This window comes from Bos indicus, chromosome 20 (assembly GCF_029378745.1).
Source record: "Bos indicus isolate NIAB-ARS_2022 breed Sahiwal x Tharparkar chromosome 20, NIAB-ARS_B.indTharparkar_mat_pri_1.0, whole genome shotgun sequence".
NCBI lineage: Eukaryota > Metazoa > Chordata > Mammalia > Artiodactyla > Bovidae > Bos > Bos indicus.
The window spans coordinates 16,774,127-16,799,242 of NC_091779.1; the positions used below are offsets into that span (position 1 = coordinate 16,774,127).

General features: G+C 36.7%; 1 protein-coding gene across 1 annotated transcript in view; it reads right to left on the reverse strand.

The window, feature by feature from the left end:
• The window catches only part of IPO11 (importin 11), a 203,414-nt gene that overhangs the window by 86,632 nt on the left and 91,666 nt on the right, over positions 1 to 25,116 (reverse strand). Inside the window, exons 21-24 of the mRNA XM_019982950.2 lie at positions 16,165 to 16,280; positions 9,758 to 9,834; positions 5,946 to 6,025; positions 5,442 to 5,522 (exon numbers count right to left, since the gene is read on the reverse strand). Coding sequence (XP_019838509.1) covers positions 5,442 to 5,522; positions 5,946 to 6,025; positions 9,758 to 9,834; positions 16,165 to 16,280 — 354 coding nt within the window. The remainder of the gene's footprint in view (positions 1 to 5,441; positions 5,523 to 5,945; positions 6,026 to 9,757; positions 9,835 to 16,164; positions 16,281 to 25,116) is intronic.

Below are 25,116 nucleotides of genomic sequence, written 5' to 3' on the forward strand. Positions count from 1 at the left end.
GCAGGTATAATTAAGATGGAGTCATCAGGATAGGCCCCATCCCTGGTGGTTCAGAGGGTAAAGAATCTGCCTGCAATGGGGGACACCCAGGTTCGATCCCTGCATCAGGAAGCTTGAGAAGGAACTGGCAACCCACTCCAGTATTCTTGCCTGGGAAATCCCACGGACAGAGGACTCTGGCAGAATACAGTCCGTGGGGTTGCAAGAGTTTGACATGACTGAGTGAGTAACACACACTTAACCCATTATGACTGGTGTCCTTATAAGAAGAGAAGACAGAGATATAAGGAGAAGGTCATGTGACAACTGAGGCAAAGACTGGAGTGACGCATATTTAAGCGAAGGAAGTCAGAAATTGCTGCTAACTACCAGAAGCTAAGAAAAAGGCATGGAACAGATTTTCCTCTAGAGTCCTCAGAGACAGGGTAGCCCTACCGACACCTTGATTTCCGACTTCTAGTTTCTAGAACTCTGTGAGAGAGATAATCACTATAAATACTATAGATTAGTTCCTGTTGTTATAAACCACTCAGATTGCGGTACTTTGTTATGCTAGCCCTAGGAAACAAATATCATTCTTAATGATATCATCATTTTCTCATCGCTTTACAATTTAACACTTCAGTAATTTGGCATATGAACCTCTCCAATTTACAGATACTAAAGGTTTTAAATAACACCATTATCCCCACCCTCAACAGATAATTCTCACAATAGTCCCTCTGTTCTTGTTCACTTCTCTGCAGTATTTAACACTGTATTAATCTAATTCACCCTGCTAGGATTGCCAGATTTAGCAAATGAAATACTATGTTTTATCGGCAACCCTAACCCTACCAAACAGTTAAGACTCAGCTCCCATCTCAACTCCCTCTCTCTGAAAAATGTTCTCTACAAAATGCTGGGTTGGAAGATCACTTCTATACTCCCAGAGGAACATAAAGCAAACAGATAGCAACGTCTAATAGTAGAAAGTGTTCATGAAAATCACCTGGGGAACTTTTTAAAAAGAAATCCTAACATCTTATGTCGTACTCAAATTTACAAAAAGTTCACCAGGTAATCGGAGACACCTCTAATCTAAAACTATGTAACAGTAAATATGGGCTAACTGTTTACCAGCTTCCAACCCCAAAAGAATGACTGCTCAAGAGCAGAAACTGTGGTTTCCCTATCACGTGTGCCTAGAAGAACGCACTGAAGATCAACACCAGGGGGTGGCAGACAATGCTGCTGGGCCAGATCCAAACAACTGCATGATTCTGTTGGATACATGTAGTCTATGCCTGCTTCAATCGACAACAACAGAAATAAACACTTGAGACAAAAACGCTATGGCCCACAAAACCTAAAACATGTACTATACAAAAAGTTTGCTGACACCTGAATCACACGGTCAGGTGAAGCTGAAATTGAATGGCTCTATGAAGACCTACAAGACCTTCTAGAACTAACACCCAAAAAGAGTCCTTTCCATTATAGGGGCTGCTACTGCTGCTAAGTCACTTCAGTCGTATCCAACTCTGTGCGACCCCATAGACAGAAGCCCATCAGGCTACCCCATCCCTGGGATTCTCCAGACAAGAACAGTGGAGTGAGTTGCCATTTCCTTCTCCAATGCATGAAAGTGAAAAGTGAAAGTGAAGTCACTCAGTCATGTCCGAATCTTAGCAACCCCATGGACTGCAGCCTACCAGGCTCCTCCGTCCATGGGGATTTTCCAAGCAAGAGTACTGGAGTGGGGTGCCATTGCCTTCTCCATCATTATAGGGGACTGGAATGCAAAAGTAGGAAGTCAAGAAATACCTGGAGTAACAGGCAATTTGGCCTCTGAGTATAGAATGAAGCAGGGCAAAGGCTAATAAAGTTTTGCCAAGAGAACACACTGGTCATAGCAAACACCCTCTTCCAACAACACAAGAGAAGACTCTGCACATGGACATCACCAGAAGGTCAACACCAAAATCAGGCTGATTATATTCTTTGCAGCCGAAGACAGAGAACCTCTACACAGTCAGCAAAAACAAGACCGGGAGCTGACTGTGGCTCAGATCATGAACTCCTTATTGCCAAATTCAGACTTAAATTGAAGAAAGTAGGGAAAACGACTAGACCATTCAGGTATGACCTAAATCAAATCACTTATATGATGGAAGTGACAAATAGACTGAAGGGATTAGATCTAACAGACAGGGTGCCTGAAGAACTATGGACAGAGATTCATGACATTCTACAGGAGGCAGTGATAAAGACCATCCCCAAGAAAAAGACAAAATGGTTGTCTGAGGAGGCCTTACAAATAGCTGTGAAAAGAAGAGAAGTGAAAGGCAAAGGAGAAAAGGAAATATATACCCATTTGAAAGCAGAGTTCCAAAGAATAGCAAAGAGAGATAAGAATGCCTTCCTCAGTGATCAGTGAAAAGAAATAGAGGAAAACAATAGAATGGGAAGACTAGAGATCTCTTCAAGAAAATCAGAGATACCAAGGGAACTTTTCATGCAAAGACGGGCACAATAAAGGACAGAAATAGTATGAACCTAACAGAAGCAGAAGATATTAAGAAGAGGTAGCAAGAATACACAGATCAACTATACAAAAAAGATCTTCATGATCCAGATAATCACAATGGTGTGATCACTCACCTAGAGCCAGACATTCTGGAATGCAAAGTCAAGTGGCTCTTAGGAAGCAGCATCACTAAGAACAAAGCTAGAGGAAGTGATGGAATTCCAGTTGAGCTATTTCAAATCGTATAAGATGATGCTGTGAAAGTGCTGCACTCAATATGTCAGCAAATTCGGAAAACTCAGCAGTGCCACAGGACTGGAAAAGGTCAGTTTTCATTCCAATACCAACGAAAGACAATGACAAAGTATGCTCAAACTACCGCACTCATCTCACATGCTAACAAATTAATGCTCAATATTCTCCAAGCCAGGCTTCAACAGCACATAAACTCTGAACTTCTAGATGTTCAAGCTGGATTTAGAAAAAGCAGAGGAACCAGAGATCAAATTGCCAACATCCACTGGATCATCAAAAAAGCAAGAGAGTTCCAGAAAAACATCTATTTCTGCTTTATTGACTACGCCAATACCTTTGACTCTGTGGATCACAACAAACTGTGTAAAATTCTGAAAGAGATGGGAATACCAGACCACCTGACCTGCCTCTTGAGAAACCTATATGCAGGTCAAGAAGCAACAGTTAGAACTGGACATGGAACAATAGACTGGTTCCAAATCCAGAAAGGAGTACGTCAAGGCTCTATATTGTCACTCTGCTTATTTAACTTCTATGCAGAGTACGTCATGAAAAACGCTGGGCTGGATGAAGCACAAACTGGAGTCAAGATTGCTAGGAGAAATATCAATAACCTCAGATATGCAGATGATACCACCCTTATGGCAGAAAGTGAAGATGAACTAAAAAGCCTCTTGATGAAAGTGAAAGAGGACAGTGAAAAAGTTGGCTTACAGCTCAACATTTAGAAAACGAAGATCATGGCATCCGGTCCCATCACTTCATGGGAAATAGATGGGGAAACAGTGTCAGACTTTATTTTTGGGCTCCAAAATCACTGCAGATGGTGACTGCAAACATGAAATAAAAAGACGCCTGCTCCATGGAAGGAAAGTTATGACCAATCTAGACATCATATTAAAAAGCAGAGATATTACTTTGACAACAAAGGTTCATCTAGTCAAGGCTATGGTTTTTCCAGTAGTCGTGTATGGATGTGAGAGTTGGACTGTGAAGAAAGCTGAGCGCTGAAGAACTGATGCTTTTGAACTGTGGTGTTGGAGAAGACTCTTGAGAGTCCCTGGGACTGCAAGGAGATCCAACCAGTTCATCCTAAAGGAGATCAGTCCTGGGTATTCATTGGAAGGACTGATGCTGAAGCTGAAACTCCAATACTCTGGCCACCTGATGAGAAGAACTGACTCATTGGGAAAGACCCTGATGCTGGGAAAGATTTAAGGCTGGAGGAGAAGGGGACGGCAGAGGATGAGATGGCTGGATGGCATCACCGACTCGATGGACCCAAGTCTGAGTAAGCTCCAGGAGTTAGTGATGGACAGGGAGGCCTGGCGTGCTGCAGTCCATGGGGTCACAAAGAGTCGGACATGACTGAGTGACTGAACTGGACTGACCCACATGGTGAAACTGAATAATCAGCAGTGATACTAAATGCAGCCATTTGAAAATCAAATTAACATGCATATTAACACAGATATCTGCAGCGTTATACGAGCATATAAGTGTATAATAAATGTCTGAAGAACAGAACATTAAACAGTGTGATGCTTGAATATGTTCCAGTGGTTGGTTAATATGAAAGAAGACTTTACTATCTATACAAACTAATACCCACTTAGTTTCCCGAAATATACTATGGATTGCTGCTTTGATTACTGTGGTTAATGCATTTCTAACAACGAACCTTTTTGGGAAAGCACATTTTCATTTCACTGGGAGGAAATCAAATAGCTTTTAGGATCTAAAGCCAGGACTTTCACACACAAAAAATGCTACTTGGCTATGTTATAATAACACTTCACCTAATCAGCTCTCATATCTGACTTAAAACATAGCTAAGAAATTAGAAACAAAAAATAGATGCTTTTAACAAGAACACCTTCTCAGAAAGTTCCATACAAAGGAAGTGTATATGAACCACATATATACATGTAAAGATATATTAACATATATTTAAAATATTTATATCTAAGTATATACATTTGATACAATTTATATCTTTAATATGTAGATGTATAGATAACTCGAGCCTGTTCTTAATTATACAAACTATATACAATATATAGAGATATAGTGATTCCATAAAGATATAATGCATAAAAATAAACTCATAGCCTATCAAGTTTTTTTTTTTAAATGGGGATATAACTGACATATTACACTATATCAGCTTCAGGTATACAATGCAATGATGCAACACTGGTTCTTTGTTATACACAATTCATACGAGCTTGGTACTCTAAATTCAATAGACAATCCAAATTAAAAGTGCCAAATTATAGTGGGATACTGTGTCCCAAAAGCAGGTGAACAAACTGGACAGGTGAGAAGTATCAGACGTCACCACCCTTTGGGTAATTTATAAGTTTTTAAACCCTTATTATACAAGGTGAAGTCTCAGGATAGGGGCGGGGAAGACTTTGGGGACTCATCAGCAGACACTTTGTTAGAAATGTGAAATGTGCATTTTAACAACATCTTCAGGTGACTTATATGCACAATCAGATTTCTGATCTCTAGTCCAGAAGTATTAACACCAATTTAATACTGCTAAAAGAAAATACTCTGTCCAGAATTACTCTTCCCTTTCTTGTCAATCATCCAAACCCAATTGAAGGTCCAATCTCACAAAATACAGATGGAAAACTTACAACAATATTCATTAGAAAGATGACAGTACCTTCAGCACTTGAACTTGACCATCTGTAGTAATTTCCTTTAGTAGTTCACAAAAGGACTGACATAGACCTACTGCATAGGTCTGAAATGCAATGAAAAGTCAAATTATACATATGAATATATCTGTAATATCAAAAAAGGCATAATATTGAATTTGGGACTCAATCTATTTGAATATTAGATACTAGAGCTCTCAGTATATAAAATTTCAATTAAAACTCTGTAGGAAAAGTTTAGGAAATAAAAATACAGTTTACTCCTATTCTGATTTTTGTAGCAATGTAAGGATATATTTATATGTAGAGCATATTTTGTGTTAAATAATGTAATTCATGGAACTGCATCACCTTTGCAGTGGGCAGTGCTTATGATGATCCCCCCAATCAAAGTAATAAGTCAATCTTTTATACTTTGAAAAAGCTTCAAAATAAGATTTCTGATTTCAAAGAGGAAACAATCAAATAATAACTATATAAATTCTAACAATGCAAAAGCTACAACATACCTGTAAAAATTCAGTTGATGATAAAAAGATATAACCATTGATGATCTTAAAGCAGGTTCTGACACTTTCTGAACTTAGTTCTGCCAAAATAGTAATAATAAAGAACAAATTAATTAATTGTTCCAAATCAGTTTAAATGAAGCAATTCATTTAAAGCTAAGCTACATGCCCTTCTTTATAAATCTTTTCTGAATGCTATTCTGACTGCCAGTACATCAATATCTATCTAAAAACTGGCATTAACCTGTAACTTAAAGCTTTCCATATACCTCCCATTACTTAAAACAACTTAGAAAATACTAAGCTCCCTTTTCTTTCCTTTCAGAAAATAACTACATAATCCAACCTTTCATTTCAAATTAAATTTCTAGTACCAGCATGACAAACTGCATGCAACTGAATCATTTTATCATCAAATTCTGACATCTGCTTAAATGGGTTCATTCAGTAAGCTTTTACTGAGTGTCTACTGTGCTGGCATTGAACATGTAACCCTACTTAAAAGAGTGCCTGTTATACTTTGAAAATTATAATTCCCAACTCTTGGGCTTTGTTATTCAAATCCACTCCCCCATGAAAAACCTACACATAGAAAATGTTCTTAAAAGTATTATTACCAGAATAGTATAGGAAAATAATATTACTTTTAGGTATTCCTTTCAAAGTGCAAAGCAAAAAACCATTTTGTTAAAATTGAGTATGATCAAATGTATATGCAGTGCTATTTTACATGTCTTATCACAAACAATAATGATAGAACAGAATATAGATTATATGTATTAATTATACAAATCAAAACATGATTCCAAAATATCATCTATGTCTAAAACTTTTCATTTTGTATTGCTACTATTTTAGAAATCATATGCACTTCCAATAGGACAGACTAAAAAATGTTTCCTGGCAAAAGTGTAGGCTCTGGGTTCTTATCTAACTCATATCCTAGCAAAGTGAGAAGATATTCTATTTAGATGAGAATGACCCATAAAAGACGGTTGCTCCTTGGAAGAAAAGCTATGACCAACCTAGAGAACATATTAAAAAGCAGAGATGTATCTTTGCCAACAAAGATCCATCTAGTCAAAGCTACGGTTTTTCCAGTACTCATGTATATATTTTAAGAGTTGGACTATAAAGAAAGCTGAACGCCAAAGAATTGATGCTTTTGAACTGTGGTGTTGGAGAAGACGCTTGAGAGTCCCTTGGACTGCAAGGAGATCCAACCAGTCAATCTTAAAGGAAATCAGTCCTGAATATACATTGGAAGGACTGATGCTAAAGCTGAAACTACAATACTTGGTTTGTCTGTTAAGAACTGACTCATTGGGAAAGATCCTGATGCGGGGAAAGACTGAAGGCAGGAGAAGAAGGGGACAACAGAGGATGAGATGGTTGGATGGCATCACTGACTCCTTGGACATGAGTTTAAGCAAGCTCTGGGAGTCGGTGATAGACTGGGAAGCCTAGTGTGCTACAGTCCATGGGGTCGCAAAGAGTTGGACATGACAAAGCAACTGAACTGAACCCACCCGTATATTTTCACCAATAGATGAAAAACATAACCCAAATTCAAAACGTTTCAAAGGAATTATTTTGTATATTCTAGGATTTAACGTATCAGTTAAAATGAGAATGTAGAGGGGACAGAGACTAACCAACTCGTTACCATGCTAATCAAAGACAGAAATAACAAAGGCTGTCACCTAAATATACGAAAGTGTTAGTATCTCAGTCGTGGGCTCTTGGCAAGCCCATGGACTATAGCCTGCCAGGCTCCTCAGTCCATGGGCAAGAACACTGGAGTGGTTTGCCAATGCCTTTTCCAGGGATCTACGGGCCCAGTAATCGAACCCGGGTCTCCTGCATTGCAGCCAGATTCTTTACTATCTGAGCCACCAGGGAAGCCGTTTCACAACAGAAGACAAAATGTCAGGATAAAAGAATAGACAATTATATTGGATAAAGTCATCCTAATGAAAACTTCACACTGTCCTTTTCTCCTTAAGGAGCAAGTCCAGTAAAGTCTGAACTTGGACACACTGTTTAACAGACAAACAATGAACAGAAAACTACTTGGCAACCTCCGTGATAAATATAGCAGAAGGGTCTACACTTTAGTAAAAATTCAGAATGATTACATTCTGGGTATGTCACCAAATATAATTTCTAAATCACTGCCATCTAAAATTTTACCAACGTCTATGAAGAAGAAAACAATATTTAAAAAAGATTTGATTTTGAAAACCACAGTTCCCATCTCTTCTCACAGATATTTTAAAAGCTATTTCTAGATTAATGTATACAAGCAAAGAGCAATTAGGTCACTTTATACTGTTTTCCATGCCTCCATCATGCCAAGTACAGCTTATACTAAGGAATGCTATCTTAAACAAATACTACATAGTAATAGTAAAAAAAATACCCCTAAAATTAATAAATTTATCTTAAAGTATATTGAACACTATTCATTGTTATCTATGAGTTCCTAGTAAAACTCTGATTAAAAAAAAGTTATTGTCTGGTCCAAGTATCAAGAGGAGATGACCATGCAATAGACCTGCATTTATTTTCAGACTGTGAATAATTTAATTCAAATGTTCTCAACCATGGGCAATTTTGCCCTCTAGGGGACATGTGGCCATGTCTGGAAACTCTGGCTGTGAAAACTAGCATCCAGTGGGTTGTGAGGATGCTATTAAATGTCTTACAATGCAGTATATTCCCCAAAAGAGAGGAGTTAAAAGACGCTCCGTGGGTAAGTATTAAAGATTGGGAACTCTGAATGGAATAAACATAAACAGTTTTTACATTTTGTAAATAAACAATGTTTTTAAATAGCAGTAGTCTGCAGACTGAAAAAGAATCAAAAGGCCAGTAAATAGCACTATATACAACTCTTAAATAGTCTATACAAGTTAAATGTGAATCTGCACTGGTAAAAATTACACACAAAATAACTTCTCTAGACAGTATTTTTTGTAAATTTAAGATATCACATACTTGTGAATGGTGGCCGATATGTAGCAGACAAGCATTGGCTTTCTATGGTTAAGTATCATCAGAATACATGTTCACGTTCAGAAAGGAATCAAACTACCTATCATCCATGATAGCTAACAGAGACTAAAGAGCCTAACCCTAGCACAGTGTCTAGTTCTCTGATGTCACATGTCAAAAGTGTTGCTTCAAAACATTAAGCTTCCAGGGACTTGCCTGGTGGCCCAGTGGTTAAGAATCCACCTTGCAATGCAGAGGCAAAGAGTTCAGTCCCTGGTCAGGGAACTAAGATCCCACAGGTCTCAGGGCAACTAAGCCTACGCGCCACAACTAGAGAGTCCATGTGCCACAACAAAAGATCCCGAAGACGCGATGAAAATCACACAGTGGAGACCCTGTGTGTGCATCTAAGACCCAACAACTAACGCTGACCTGAATGAATAAAGAACTTTTAAAAAAGAAAATTAAGCTTCCTTATTTCAAGCCCATACATAAATAATACCTCAACGAACAATAAGTTCTTTTCTAATATGTAATAATCTTTATTTTGGTGATTCCTTAGCTAAATCAGAAGTATGTATAGAGCTCATTTATGAACAACTGATAGCATGAAACGACTTTTTCAATTAAGTAAATTTAGTGTTTGCTCTTTAATACACAGAAATAGTTCTAAAAAGTTATACTGTAGGAAAAAAATTCAGAAACTATTAAAATACTACCCAACTTATTTCTTAAAATCAAGGGTTTATTAAAAATGGAAGGTATAATTTACAGCTGCCTGTAGAACAGTAGTAATTTTATGCTTTAAAACTTACCTAGAAGTGGTGACATATTCTGAAATATACGAAGCAACTCTGGTGTAATACATGGGCTGTTTTCCAAAGTCACTAACCTAGGAAGCAGGGGTAAAGAAAGATGATTAAATCACCTTCCACAGCCTTTAAAACTATTAACAATACAACTGAAGTATTTCAAAACCTGTCCCATTTAAAGGAAGAAAGCAAAATAGACAATACAGAAAATTTTTTTTTTTTTAAAAAAGGGACTACTCAGTCTTTTGTGGTGAGACACCAAACCTCTCCTCCATACAAAATACAGAAATTAATTCCAGGATTTATACGAGAAAAGTCAGGTTTTACAAGAGGTCAGAAGATTTTTATGGCATCAGATTAGAAAAAGTCTAGAAAAAGACTAATAACTACACTAAAGTTAACAACTATCATGTACCAAAAGCTGTCTCAAAAAAGTTAAAACATAAAAGTTACATACTGGGAGAAGATTGTTTTCAATAGATATGCTTAACAAGGGAATGATATTTTTTTAAAAAGTCAAGAGAAAAATGGACAGAACACATGAACAAATATTTCACACAAGATACAATGGTTGACAATAAACCCGACTATAAAATATATAAAGATATGTAACTAGTAATTAAGAAAATACAAATTATAACCAAAACAAGGTACAATTTTACCCCATCAATCGGCAAAATATTAAGTGTGACATACCATGTACTGTCAAAGCAATAAAACACTAACTTGCACAGTGCTGACAGCAATGCAAGTTGATATAATCACTTAGGGAAACCGCTACTATCCAGTAATACTGAATATGGATATGTGTATATAGCTATGACCTGGAACTGTTTCTAGGCAGAAACGTATACTAGGGCATACGGTCTTACACATTTGCTCTAGGAGTCATGCACAAGAATGTTCAGAGTTGCATTATTTGAACATCAAACAAAGTGGCAAATGAGTAAGTGAATCATTACAGTCACACCATTAGGCTCATCACTATAGATCTATCTCAAAACAGGAAGCAAAAGAACCAAGTTAGAACATACATGATACAATTCATAAAAAGTTAAAATATACTGTTTAGAGATACACACATGTATGTGATTTTAAAAATATAAAAACACAAGAAAGAAAATCAAGAAATGAAAACAAAAAAACTGGTACAGTGGGTTACCCCAGCATAGAACAAACTTGCCATAACACTGGCTTCACAGACAGTCTCACTCTTCTATTTCTTACCCAGAGTATGGAAAATGAGTTTTCATTTTATGTAAGTTACAAATAATTATAAACAACATGACCCCCATATTATTTTGTGTCTACGAAAGACTTCACAAATGTTAAATGACAAAATCAGGTAATCTAGGCAGGGGATTACACAGGGAAAACCAGGTACCCCCAAATGAAGTACTTCTCAACAGCACAAGGAGTGATGCCTTTGGACACCTTACCTTGATCAATAGTAACAGGATTCGAAAGAGAAAGACAAATACCATATGATACCATTTACACATGGAATCTAAAATATGGTACAAATAAACCTATCTACAAACAGAAATAGACTCAGACACAGAGAACAGGCTTGTGGTTCCCAAGCGGGAGGGAGAGAGGAGGGAAATGCACTGGGAATCTGGGGTTAGTAGACGCAAGCTATTACATACGGAACGGATAAACAGGTCCTACTGCACAGCACAGGGAACTATATTCAACATCCTGGGATAAACCATAATGGAAAAGAATATAAAAAAAGACTGTATGTATGTGTATAACTGAGTCACTCTAGTGTATGGAAGATATTAACACAACATTGTAAATCAACTATATGTTAATAAAAAACCAGTTTAAAAACAACAACAACAACAGGATTTCATTTCATTTTTAAAGAATAAAATTTCAAGTAAGCTTAAAAAAAAAATCCTATTCATCTTTAAAATAACCATGAACCAAAAGAAAAACTCCACTCCAGTCCTGAGGTTTCACTGAGAAAAACATTGGAGGGCATATTCTAAATGCTAGATGTTTAAAAACACTCTTACTCAACAGATCCAAAAAAGAGTGTCTGAAGCTTGTTCTTTCCCTTCCACTATCATTACTTTAGTAAAATGCCACTCAAGTCACTGTCACTCTCACTTCCTATGGTAGTTTCCATAGTATAAACCATGCTATTCCAAAGAGGGAAAAGATTTGAAGAATTGAAACTACTTAAAAATAAAATTACATGGTTTATAATTTCATATTAAAAAATAAAGACTTGGAAAGGAGAGGAAGTAAGAAAAAGTCAAAACACTAAATTCTTTACCATCAAGGAAAAGGAAAAGTTAACTACTTTGATAAATAATTAGACAAAGATATAGGTACCTATATCTTTGCATAGAGAAATTAAAACTTAATGTTAACCTTCCAAAAAATGTACAAAAGAGAGGGCATAAAGTAAAAAGATATATCAATTCAACAAATAAACATATGACTATAAAAATTCTTTTGAAGTAAAGCATCCCTGGTTAGGTTAAAATACAAAATTTAAAAATTTGCTCTGTATAGGAACATAACTAAATTTCAAATAAAAAAGCTAAAATGTAAAAGATGAACATAGATAGTAAAGTCACATCTAAACAAAACAGGGCTTCCCTGGTGGCTTAGTGGTAAAGAATCTGCCTGCCAATGCAGGAGACATGGGTTTGATCTCTGATCCGGGAAGACCCCCCATGCCAAGGAACAACTATTTGTGTTCCTTGCTCCACAACTATTGAGCCTGTGCTCTGGAGCCTGGGAGCTGCAACTACCGAAGCCTGTGTGCCCCAGAGCCTGTGCTCCACAACAAGAGAAGCCACCTTCAGTGAGAAGCCCGCCTACTCCAACTACAGAGCAGCCCCAACTCACCTCAACTAGAAAAAAGCCCATGCAGCAACAAAGATTCAGCAAGCCAAAAATAAAATAAAAAAAAATTTAATCTAAATGAAACAAACCATACAATATTAATATAAGATTAAATTTAAATGCAAAAGAATTTAAACATATATCACGTTACTTCACAAAAAATTTTAAATATATTTTATTTCTTAAATCTTATAACACTATACAAAAGTATCAAAATTTTGTGCAGTGAATATCTTGTTTAACTTACAGTTCAAAAATGCTAGAAGTGAACAGGGGCACTCACATGAAGAAAACTGAATGGGATATTTTAACAGATCAGTGTCAGGATAAAAAACCAAAATAATGTGAACAAACAATCTACAAGTTAAAAAGAATAGATATCATAGATATTCATGAAAGTCTGCATCTTCAATACTATTATTACTATTTATGTGCACATATTACTATAATAAGTCACTAAAATTCAAATTAAGTTTAAAAAACTTGTACAAGTGGTATGTTGTATTTACAATGCAATAAATCCAGGCCTAAATCATTTACTTTAATATCAGCAAAAAAATAACAATGTTGGGTCAAAGAAGTTATGAGGGAAAAAAAAAATCACATGATCAATCTGAAGAATTTCACTTTGCATATAACAAATAACAACTTGCACCTCCTTATCAGTTCAAATTTCTATTCCCCAAGGTAACTGTTTTATACTTTTGTCCCCACAAATCTTTCTCATCTTGTTAAATACTCCCATTCCAGCCTGTAACACTCAGTTGATGACTATCCTTCATATTTTGTTGAGAAAATAGAAGTTATGAGATGGAATATCCTCCCATCTTATTCTACTACAATACAAAAATCTCTCTGTCTCCAGTTAAAATAGATGAACTATCCCTGCTATCTAAAGGAGGAAAAAAAAAAAAAAAAATCAACCCCTCCATTCACGCTGAATCCCATCCCTTCTTGCCTCCCTCAATTATCTCACTCTCTCAAGCCTCATCATACCTCCAGATCTTCATTCCTACACTGGCCAACTGTTGCCCAACTTCAACATCCTTTTCATAGTCGAAGCTCTCAAACAACTTGCCAATGCTCATAGGCTGCACTTAACTCCAATTTATTCTTCGGTCTACTCTCTTCCTCCTCCTGTTCTCACTACTCCACTGAAACCCCTCCTATCATCTCCCTTGACCCTTACTATGGACTACTCTTACTCTGACAATCAGCAACATTTGACATAATTAACCATTCCCTCTTTTAAGAAATATTCTCTCTTGGCTTGGTTTTCCTCCTCTGATAGCTTCTCACGCAACCTCAAAATTTTTTCTTCAGGATTCCGCCCAGAACACTATGTTCTCTATCTGCCCTTTTCTTCCTAGGCAACCTCACCAATTCTCAGACTTTATAAATCATATATATCATGTGTATCTCATGCTCACACAACCAAGTGAGGTAGAAATTATTTTTCCTCATTTCACAGATAAGAAACGATGTAATCATCAGAACATGATGGCAAACCTAATGCTGCGGTATGTACACAGGACTGCCTACCTGTGTTCCAAATAGAGGAGTTTGGGATACTGATTCCAAATAGGAGTTCTAGCCCCCTAAGAAAATTACATTAAGAAATGTATACTTTGATTCTTTAAAGTATCTCAGCATTAGTAACGGAGAAGGCAATGGCACCCCACTCCAGTACTCTTGCCTGGAAAATCCCATGGACAGAGGAGCCTGGTAGGCTGCAGTCTATGGGGTCGCTAAGAGTCAGACACGACTGAGGGACTTCACTTTCACTTTTCACTTTCCTGCATTGGAGAAGGAAATGGCAACCCACTCCAGTGTTCTTGCCTGGAGAATTCCAGGGATGGGGGAGCCTGGTGGCTGCCATCTATGGGGTCACACAGAGTCGGACACGACTGAAGTGACTTAGCAGCAGTAGCAGCAGCATTAGTAAATTTGATAAACTTTTAAAATGCATCCCAATGATTTAATTTTGTTTATATACAATGAAAGGCTAGGAAAAAAGGAATTACCATTAGTGGAGCAATGCATTCCTATTATCTGTTTATGTAATCCTTAAAAATTGTGTACACCTTTCACTAACACATTAATATACTAGATCTGTAATTACATTGATAAACATATGAGTCTACCTCTTTACTATATTTTTCATTTTCTGATAAATGATATATATGTTTACAGAAAAGAATCTATTTGCCAGAGATTACTGTTTTAATTTGTAATCTAGAGTAGAAGTTGGCAAACTATAGCTCATGGGCCAAATCCAGTCCACACCCTATTTTTATAAATGCTGTCTTACTGGAGCACAACTGAAACCATTTGTATACATATTGTCTATGACTGCTCTGACACTGCAACAGCAGAGGTGAATCTCTGGGACAGAAAGGACAAAGCCTAGGAAGCCTACCATCTGCCCCTTTACAGGAAAAGTTTGCCAACCTCTGATTTAGAGTAACCCACGCTGTACAAATAAAAATAAACGAATATAAAAGGCTCCAACACATGCTAGTTCACAATTAAACCATCCAGAAGTCATTTAAATTCAAACAATATAACCTAGAAAATATGAGAAACACAAATTGCAAATTAGTAAGTATCTACCTAGTTATGTTTTACAATTGTTCATCTAGTATTCTGATTTGTTGTTGCTGTTGTTTACAGACCATTCATTCGCATTTGCACCAAAAACAATTTCTAAGAATCAAAAAACTATTCACTCCTAAACACCCAAGGAAAACTGAAGGAAGGAAGAGAAGGAGAGGGGGAGCAGTGACAGAGGGAGGCACCACAAACGTTCACTTTGTTCCATGTATACTTCCTTTGACTTGCTTTTTTAAATTCCAATACTAGGTTTTTTACATTGGAGTTTTAAAAGCTTTCCTGTATTGTTAACTACATCTTAAGTAGATTAGCCCCAAAGAAAACTGCTGCCATCAGTAAGATGAAGCAAAAAGATTTCTAGTCAATGCTCAGTCTGTGTTTACTTAACTGCAATTCATTCATTACATAATTTGTGGCGCTGAGATGTCACAGAAACAGGGTTCAATTGTTTTTCACTGTTTAACGCTATATACTACTATACTCAGTAAAATATTAAGTCAAGACTAAGTAGCATTAATATCTGAGGCTGAGGTATTTTATCCGAGTATTTACTGGGTAAAGCAGTAAGAAGTTGAAAATAATTCAATAACCCCCAAAACATCCCATTTAACAGTGTGGAGGTTTTTATGTCAATTTTTAGTTTTGGTCAAGATTCCTCATTTCACATTCCAAATTCCAAAAGATGAAATGCAGCTGAGTTCTTATTGAAACTTCCTCTCTAACTTTTACTATTACAAGCCTACAATGAGCGACAGATGCCAAGAAAAGTGGGAGTTACTATGTTACCCAGTTCAGGGAAACTGCCTTTATGTTTCTGTTTTTCAATGCTGAGCTTTTAAACCCTGTTACATGACCTCTGCTTTATTGGCATCAGTAGGGAAGGCCAGGAAAATAAATAAATAAGATTCACAGTATCAAGTTTTTCCTCTTACCATAATTCTAAACCATCTTCCAGAAGATAAACATGTGGAGGCTGGGAAACATCTGTACTCAGTTGAATAACTGGGAGCAGGAAAGGGTACAGGTTCTTGCTGTCTGCTCCTAATCCCTATGGGAAGTATAAATAAAACTTAACATAGATAATCTAAAGTCCCGCCTCCCACCAAAAAAATCACCTATCATATAAAAAAGCCCTAAAACCAATTTATTAAAAAAATCAATCAATCAGATTTTAAAAGGATGATTCTAATTATAAGCATTATTAAAACAAAATTAGTTCTGTTTACAATTGGAAATCAGTAGTAAAAAAATATTCAATTGCCTAATGGTAGTAAAACCATATACATCAAGGTTACAAATACACGTTCATTTTAAGAGATTTCTCATATACATATTTATATTCCCTTCCATGATGACTGAAGATGTGTAAACAGTGATGTGTTAAATTCTACAAATTATCCCAACTAAATAACTCAGTCAAAAAGAACCTAATCTAAATGTTCATCAGTTAAGATAACTACATTATAATACCTTCATATTCTAGAATACTCAGTAGTCATGAAAAAGGATTAGGCATGGAATGAAAACAATTTCAAAAATAATGACAAATTGGGATTAAAAAGAAGGGTGTATAACAATTTCACAAGCCAAAAAAGTTTTTTAATAGCTATATATCTGATATGAAGATATATGCATAAAAAAGTTTCTTGGGAGCAAACAGAAAAAACTGTTGACACTAGTTAAATATGGATGTTGGAAAAGGATGTTGGGAGGGGTAAAAGTTTTTTTTTTAATGTGTGCATTTTTTAATGAAGAATTTATGCCAATTTTTTAATAAGAAAACAAAGATGGAGGAAGAGGGAGATTTTAATTTAAAATTCTAGTTTGACTAATTATTGTCTTATGGAGGTTGACTCAGTGCATCACACTAAATCGAAGCACTTTGAAAGGAACATAAGAGGATAGAAAATCAATTTCTAACTCATAATCTCTACAATCTAATAAGCAAAGAAAGGAAACCAAGCAAACTATCAAACATCTCCTCACTTAGAAAATAATTCAGATGTCAATATAATATATAATTACAAAGCAACAAAATGTATACGAATGCCTCTTTCAATGACACACACATATATTTAAAGTCAAAATTTTATCAGCAGGATATAGATACTTCAGTGGAAATACACTAAGTTTATTCTTAAATTCATTAAGTTTGGGCCTTTCTACAACTATGCAAGGGTTGATAGACTTTATTAAAGATTTTTCCAAAGAAGAGATTTATAAAAATGTCACATTTAATAAAGTAGTAAACTGGGCCTTAAAATTCAGTTAAATTTCACTCTCCACAGCTCAATTCTTAACAGAACGCAAAAAGGAAAAAATTAAGGAAAACTAATCAAGTTCATTTTTTAATATCAATAGACTTAATATTTCCTAGGAATGTTAGAATCTACTTACTTAGTGCACATTTTAATGAGCACAAAATGCTAGCATTAGCAAAACTAAAGTAACTGCTAAACATAAAAGACTCTCTCAGTTAAAGCTTCAAGAAATTTAGCTCTGTAATCTAGTGGGTTGAAGAATGTGTCAGAATGTGTCAGATATGCAGCTTTAAGTAAATTTGAACACTTTCGATCCACAACTGTAACTATAAAACAATGTCTACAATTCTGTGAAATAATTACAATTATAGTTACAGTTAAGCAGGGAGAAAAGAACAACACTCTCTAAAAAGTGGTATTTCTCAGGGTACTGTCTTTGGCTCTCTTCTCGTGTGATTTGTACTTGCTGCTACTGCTGTTAAGTCACTTCAGTTGTGTCCGACTCTGCGCGACCCCAAAGACGGCAGCCCACCAGGCTCTGCCATCCCTGGGATTTTCCAGGCAAGAGTATGGAGTGGGTTGCCATTGTACTTGCTGATAATGTCCAAATCTATTATCTCCAACCCAAACCTCTGAACTCCACACACTCTTTATGACATAGGAAATTATCAACCAGAAGGCATCTCAAACTCTCAAGTAAATCACTGAACCAATCCACTATCTTCCTAAAAAATAGCTTCTGTTCCTGCATTTCCTAACTCAAGTGACATGAACCACTGTCTACGGAGCAAAAAATCATACCACAACTACCTTCTGTGCTTCTTCCTCCTCACCCCAAATCTAAGCAATCCTTAATTCTATCTCAAATGTTCCCCCTTCTTTCCATGGCTTTACTTCACATCATCGTCTCTTTCACGGTTAACAGAAGAGCTTCCCAACTATTTCTTTGACCTTAGTTTTACTCCATTCCAAACCAGTGTCCCCACAGGTGCACTGATTACCTTTCTAAAATACAAATGATAACACACCTTCCTCTGAACTTCAAGACACATTCTTTATGCTTTCCTAACCAGGCCTCAGGACTCCCTGGTGGCTCAGTGGTGAAGAATCCTCCTGCCAATGCAGGAGACTTGGGTTTGATCCCTGGGTCAGGAAGATCCTCTGGAGAAGCAAGTGGCAATCCACTCCAGTATTCTTGCCTGGGAAATCCCAAGAACAGAGGAGCCTGGCAGGCCACAGTCTATGGAGGTGCAAGAATCAGACATAACTTAGCAACTAGGCAACAATAAGAACAGGCCCTTACACCCAACTGTGATACTCAGTGCTGCAGCTATACAAAATGACTGTGTATAAGAAATCACTATGTTAGCATCTGGAGAAAGCTGATGGATTTAACACGTGCATTTACTACTGTGCTCTCCCAAGATCCACTAAAAGGAGATAGGAGTATGTGTTTTTAAAGACCTAGAACTCTTAAGTACAAAGACAGCTTAAGAAGAGATAAAAGCAACTTATTTTTGGAAGCAGGAAAGAAAGACTGATTTAGCAGACTCAGAAAACCAAAGCTCAAAGCCAGCAGTGAAAAAGGGCAAGAAACCACCTGATGTACACTACAGAAACTCCAAAAGACTTGGGAACTGACAGCACAAGGTATTTTGGAAAGGGAAGCTGAGGGAAGTATTAAAAGTAATAGGACCTGTAGAAGGTATTTTAAAAGACATTTGATGACAAGATCTCATCCTTGTGCATAGTCAAACAACTGGCCCTCTTTAATCAGTACAGATTTGGCCCTTTATTCTCGTAAGGCAAAACAAAGCATCTGAAGACAAGGAGACAATCAGGTAATCAAGACTAGGGATACTATATAAAACAGAGATATAATATAATGGGCAAAAGACTGATGGATCTTTCACTAAGGAAAGATCTCAGAATCACAGAACCAAAACATTTGCTCCATACAAAAAAAAAGCTTCCAACTAGACTCTTTTAAAGAAAAAACCCACAATCAGCAAGTTTCCCATATATATTCAATCCTTTTGATTAACTTTTTAGTGCCCACTCTAAAATATAAAATTTATACAGACAAAATATTGATACAGCTCTTGAAGGGAAATGGTTACCTAAGGATTCATTATACTGTTCTTCCTTCTTTTGTGCATGCCTCAAAGTTTCACAAGAAAAAAAAAAAAAAAGCAGGCAACCAATCACATCAACAGACATGACTGAAGGAAACAGAGACCACATATAGAGATAAAAGCTTAGAAAAATGTTAATATCCTTATTAGAATAAAACACTGTATTCATGAAAACAAAAATGAAATGATTTTTCAACAATACAAATGACCGTTATCTGTATACAAATGATTGTATACAAATATAAAATGATTATTCAACAATACAAAAAAGAACTCCTCGAGTGGGGAAGGACAAATAGGGTTATGGGATTAAGAGTCACAAACTAACAGGTATAAAGTAATCAACAAAGAATACATGACACAGCACAGAGAAATATAGCCATTATTTTGTAATAACTTCAAATGGAGTATAATCTATATAAATATTGAATTGACTATGTTGTACACCTGAAATTAATACTATAAATCAACTATACTTCAATTAAAAATAAATAAAATTTTAATTTAAAAAACAGTACTCATAGACATTAACAATATTACAGCAGGGAAGAAAAGCTCAATAGAAAGACTGAAAGATAAAGCTCAAAAAATTCCCCAGAAAGTAGAGCAAAAGGACAAAGAGACGTGCCGGGAGCCAGCACAGGAGATCCCATCCATGACAAGGTCATGCGGAAGAGACCTGACAGGCAAGGCGGATCAGGACTCAAGGGACTCACTCCCTGGACCTGCCCGAGCATCTACCCCAGAACCAAAGTCTGTCTGTCTACTGTTTACTATATTATGTCTTTTACCAACTCTTCTGACATTAACAGGGGGCTATCCCCGACCACCTTTCTCTGAAAAAAAAATCAACTTAGGACTCTAGTTTTTAGCCTGCTTGGCAGGTTTATCCATATTCTTGCAACTAACGCACATAATTGCTCACAACTCCCCAACCATGAAAGGCACAGGAAGCCTAAGCATTCTAAAAGTCCTAATGAGCATAGAGCCCTTTGAGGGATGAAAAATTATTAGAACAGTACTGGTAAAGGCTTCATTATTGGGCCAGTGCTTGCTGCCAAGCTCCCATATCCCTTATCCACTGTGCACCTGGGAGTGCGTTAGTTAATGTAGTTGGAATGTAAGAAAAACAAGTAGTAGCCTTGGTATTAACCACATCAGACCTTTGAGCTAATAAGTTCTTTCTTTGTCGTGACCCACTGCACCTTTGCTCCGTGAGACTGTAACTTTATTTAGTACTTTCTGAGGCTGGGAGAAATAAAGAAAAACACTTCAAGGGAAAACAAGGTTTCTGGCTGATCAACCTTTATCAGAAGAGTCATGAAATGTTAACAGGCCACAGAGCCAGACATAACATAAGATCTTTGTTTATGAAAAGGTATACAGAAAATATCCTGGTTTCAATAAAGGTAAAATTGATGGAATGTTGAGCTGACTCTGTATCTTTTACTTTGAGAAATGTGTAACTCAGAGTATAAAAGTTCCTTTTGAAAATAAAGCTGCAGATCCCACTTCACCAGAGCTCTGGTCTCCGTGTCTTTCTTTCTCTTTCTCTCTGTCTCTCTCTTTTCTTTTTCAGGCTGACTCCCTGGAGCACAGAGGCCCTCTGAGTTCATTTTTGCCAGGCTTCTAAGACCCGATGGAGGAGGTGCTCTGCGTCTCCACCCAATTGAGAAGGCGCTCTGCATCTTCACCCCACCGAGAGGGCGCCTGAGGCCTCCATGAACAGAGCAAGTCCCGTGTCAGGGACTTTATTGGCTTTCTGTGTAAACCAAGGAATATCAGTCTCTTTCTCTCTCCCTTATTCTTTCTCTTTATTTTTTATTTTTATTTTTGACCCCGGACCACCAGGTCCCAGTCCATTATAAGACCCGTGCCATCCCTCTCCAGTCCATTATAAGACCCGTGTCTCTCTCGCCGACGCCATTCATCCTGAGAGTTCCCCTGGATCCTGCTGGGGCTGGACCCCAGCAGAGAAGGAAAAGCAGAAACGAACAGGAAGAAAAATATAGGGCTGGGTCATTCATCTATCATCTAAGCAACAAGAAGTTCAGAAAGAGACAAAAGAAAAACACAAAAGTGTGGAAATAATCAACAGAATGTGATGGAGTTATCTAGAACCCAAGAACATGAATTTCCAGTTTGCAATATACATCAAGTGTCCAGAACAATGGAATGAAAATATACCCACATCATCATGAAATTGAAAATAGAAACACAGAGATCATATAAGTTGCCAAAGGGAAAGAGGAGATGACATATTCAAGAAAACAAGAATTAAAATGGCTAAGGATTCCTAAGAGCAACTCCAGAAGCTAGAAGACACACTAAAAATGCCTCTCAAGGGGTAAATTTAGAATTTTACACCCAGCCAAACTACTAGTCAACATGAAAACTTTAAGGCATTTTTCACACATGCAAAATCTTGACAAAATTTATCCCCCAAGTACCTTTTGCAGAATGCCACAGACATTCGTGGGCTCCAGCAGAAACAGGAAGTCATAACAAGGAAGAAGACAGGTACAGAAAACAGGCATCCTACAGAAAGGATAGGCAAGAAGAACCCTTCTGATGACACTGAAAGGGGATCCAGTTATAACAGCCATGAACAAGCACAGAGTAAAAACCAATGCATACTAAAGCTTGTATCAATTTTCCAGATTCCAAGATGATGAAAGTAATAAAGTACCTGATGTGTGGGAACATACTGAGAGAATGTTTAGATAACAGGTGGACAGAATGGATTCAGTTACACAGAAAGCTCAAATGTAGCAGGCAGAATTCTCAGATGACCACCTATGATTCTTAATTTCATAACTTCAGTGTACACAGACCATTCCCCAGTTATTCAATCAAATGCTAATTTAGATATTACTTTCCAGATATGACTAAGGTCTCAAATTGAATGATCTTATAATAAGAAAATTATACAGATTAACCTGACCTAACCACATGAACCCTTTAAAAGAGTTTTCTTTAGCTAGCTGCATGAAAGAAAGTTAGAGATTCAAAACCTGAGGGGATTTGACAACCAAGAACTTCCCCACTGCTGATGATAATGATGGAAGGGGTCATGATCAAGGAATGTGGCTGGACTCTAGGGACTTGGAGGGCCTCCAAGGCTTCCCTGGTATCTCAGTTGGTAAAGAATCTGCCTGCAATCCAAGAGACCCTGGTTTGATTCCTGGGTCAGGAAGATCCCCTGGAGAAGGGAATGGCTGCCCACTCCAGTATTCTGGCCTGGAGAATTCCAAGGTAGCCTGGCAGGCTACAGTCCATAGGGTCACAAAGAGTCAGACACGATTGAGCAACTTTCACTTTCAGCTGACAGCCAGCAAGTAATCTGGGATTTTAGTGCTACAGACCAAGGAACTGAATTCTCCCAATAAGCTGACTGAATGTAAAGAAAAATTTTCCTTGAAGCCTCCAGAGGAATTTAGTCTGGCAGCATATCAATTTCAGGCTATCAGACTGATCAAAGAGTACAAAATGTTGTGCTCGACCTCTGACCTACAGAACTATGAGGTATTTAGAATGCCATTTTATTCCTTTACATCTGTGGTAATTTGCTGCACAGTAACGGAAAACTTATAATAAACTAAGCAAACAATTATTAATATAGGAGTGGAGATTAGGTGGATGGTTATACAGGATAGAAAATTAGTCGTATATAATGATATATGACTTCAACATTCTTTATATATGAACTCCGTGTATGAAGTCATACAAACACTAAATAGTGACCTAATTTAAACTATAATCTAACTATATTGGGAGGCTTGAAGGATAGGAGTCATACCCAGGAAAATGAAAATTAAATCCTCATCTTCTATACAGGGAGGTCAAGAGATAATGATACACTATTTGGGTATCACCTCTGAAGGAAGACTTCTCTGATGACCCATGTGAGGTCTTCCAGTCTCAGACAAGTAACCCACCAAGTGCCCCACAGCACTCTGTCCTTACTGCTCAAAGAGCACTTAGCTGTTCAGTCTTCCCCTAGACAACCACATTCACAGAAAGCTTATCCTATTCATTTCTGTTTCCCAGTGCCTAGTACCATGTATTGCATATTGCAGGTGTTCAAAAATGTATTTATCAAATAAATGAATGCCTACTTCCACTGAGGCAAAACTACTGCAGGCAAGAAAGTTTATTTTCATTCATTATTAAACTCCTCAGTCAGAGAGACTATCAGTCTAGGTTCCTAGAATTTTAAGAAGGAAAACAAAAATAAAAACAAATACTTATACTAATATGTCTACTAAATTTCAATAAATAAATAAAAATGATAGTTGAAAGATGCAACAAATTCCATGAAAGGAAACTTACCAATAACCCTAATAATTATATAACTTTCTCAAATGACTGAAAATCTTATTTTAAGGTATTCTCATTTTTAATGTTAAACATTGTATGTTTTCTCCAAGGGCACACGATTACTTAGCTAAAAACTTGTACCACTGGCCTATACATACCCAGGGTGTCACAATTAAAGGAAAAGGTCCTATAGACTCCAAGCATTTCCCGCAAGTTACTATAGCTTCCTAAGATTTCCTAAGGTAACACTGCTTGAAGAGCATACCTCCTTCACAAAAATCTCAAGTTGAGTCTAAAAACACATTTGGCAGAGATATAAGGCAAAAGACATGAGGATCACTCTCTGCTCTGACACTTACATGAACAATCTCAGACTAACTGCTAACCTTCTATTAGCATTTGTATTCTCATTTATTAAAGGGATATAATTTTTCAGGATAATCACAAGAATTAAAGGATAGACAAAAGTGCTTAAAAAAATTTTTTTTTGTATCACTATCCATATATCTAAAACTGCCTCAGATAGAAATTTATAACTATAAAACTCAACCATAAAAATTTGGTGAAAGAATAAGTTTATGTTTCAAGGTGACTGAAAAGGGTTTTTTAAAATAATAATAATAATAATAATATTAGTTCAACTTATTGGAACATTTTAGAGTACTAATTCTTAATTTTGAAAGAGATCTCCCCATTGGAAAAAATCTATCAACTTTTGCAGCAAGAGCAATAAAAGTCACTTGTGCATCCCTACAGACAGATATTCTCATTAAGTGCTTCCCTCTCCATTCTCATACCATCAGACCTTAATCCACCCTAACAGTTCAAATGAGAACTGCAGCTCCAACTCTCTCTCTCTGAAATTTTAGGGTTCTCTCAACCTGCTGCACATCCCCATACCTCAAAGTCAAGATATCAAATATCAAATTAACTCCTTCCCTCAAAGGCAACTTACCTGTTTTTCTGTCTTCCCAACATATGAAAGGAAAGTTTTTACTTTAAATTAAGTGAAAATGGAGAGTCAGTTTATACAGAAGAGCCCTGAATACCAAGGAAACTACATGCAAAAAACAACTGACTGTAAAAATCACAAGTCTACCTTCTCTGGGGACAACCACCTCTAATGAAAGAAATTGTCTTTTAAATGTAGAGAATATTTTTTTAAATG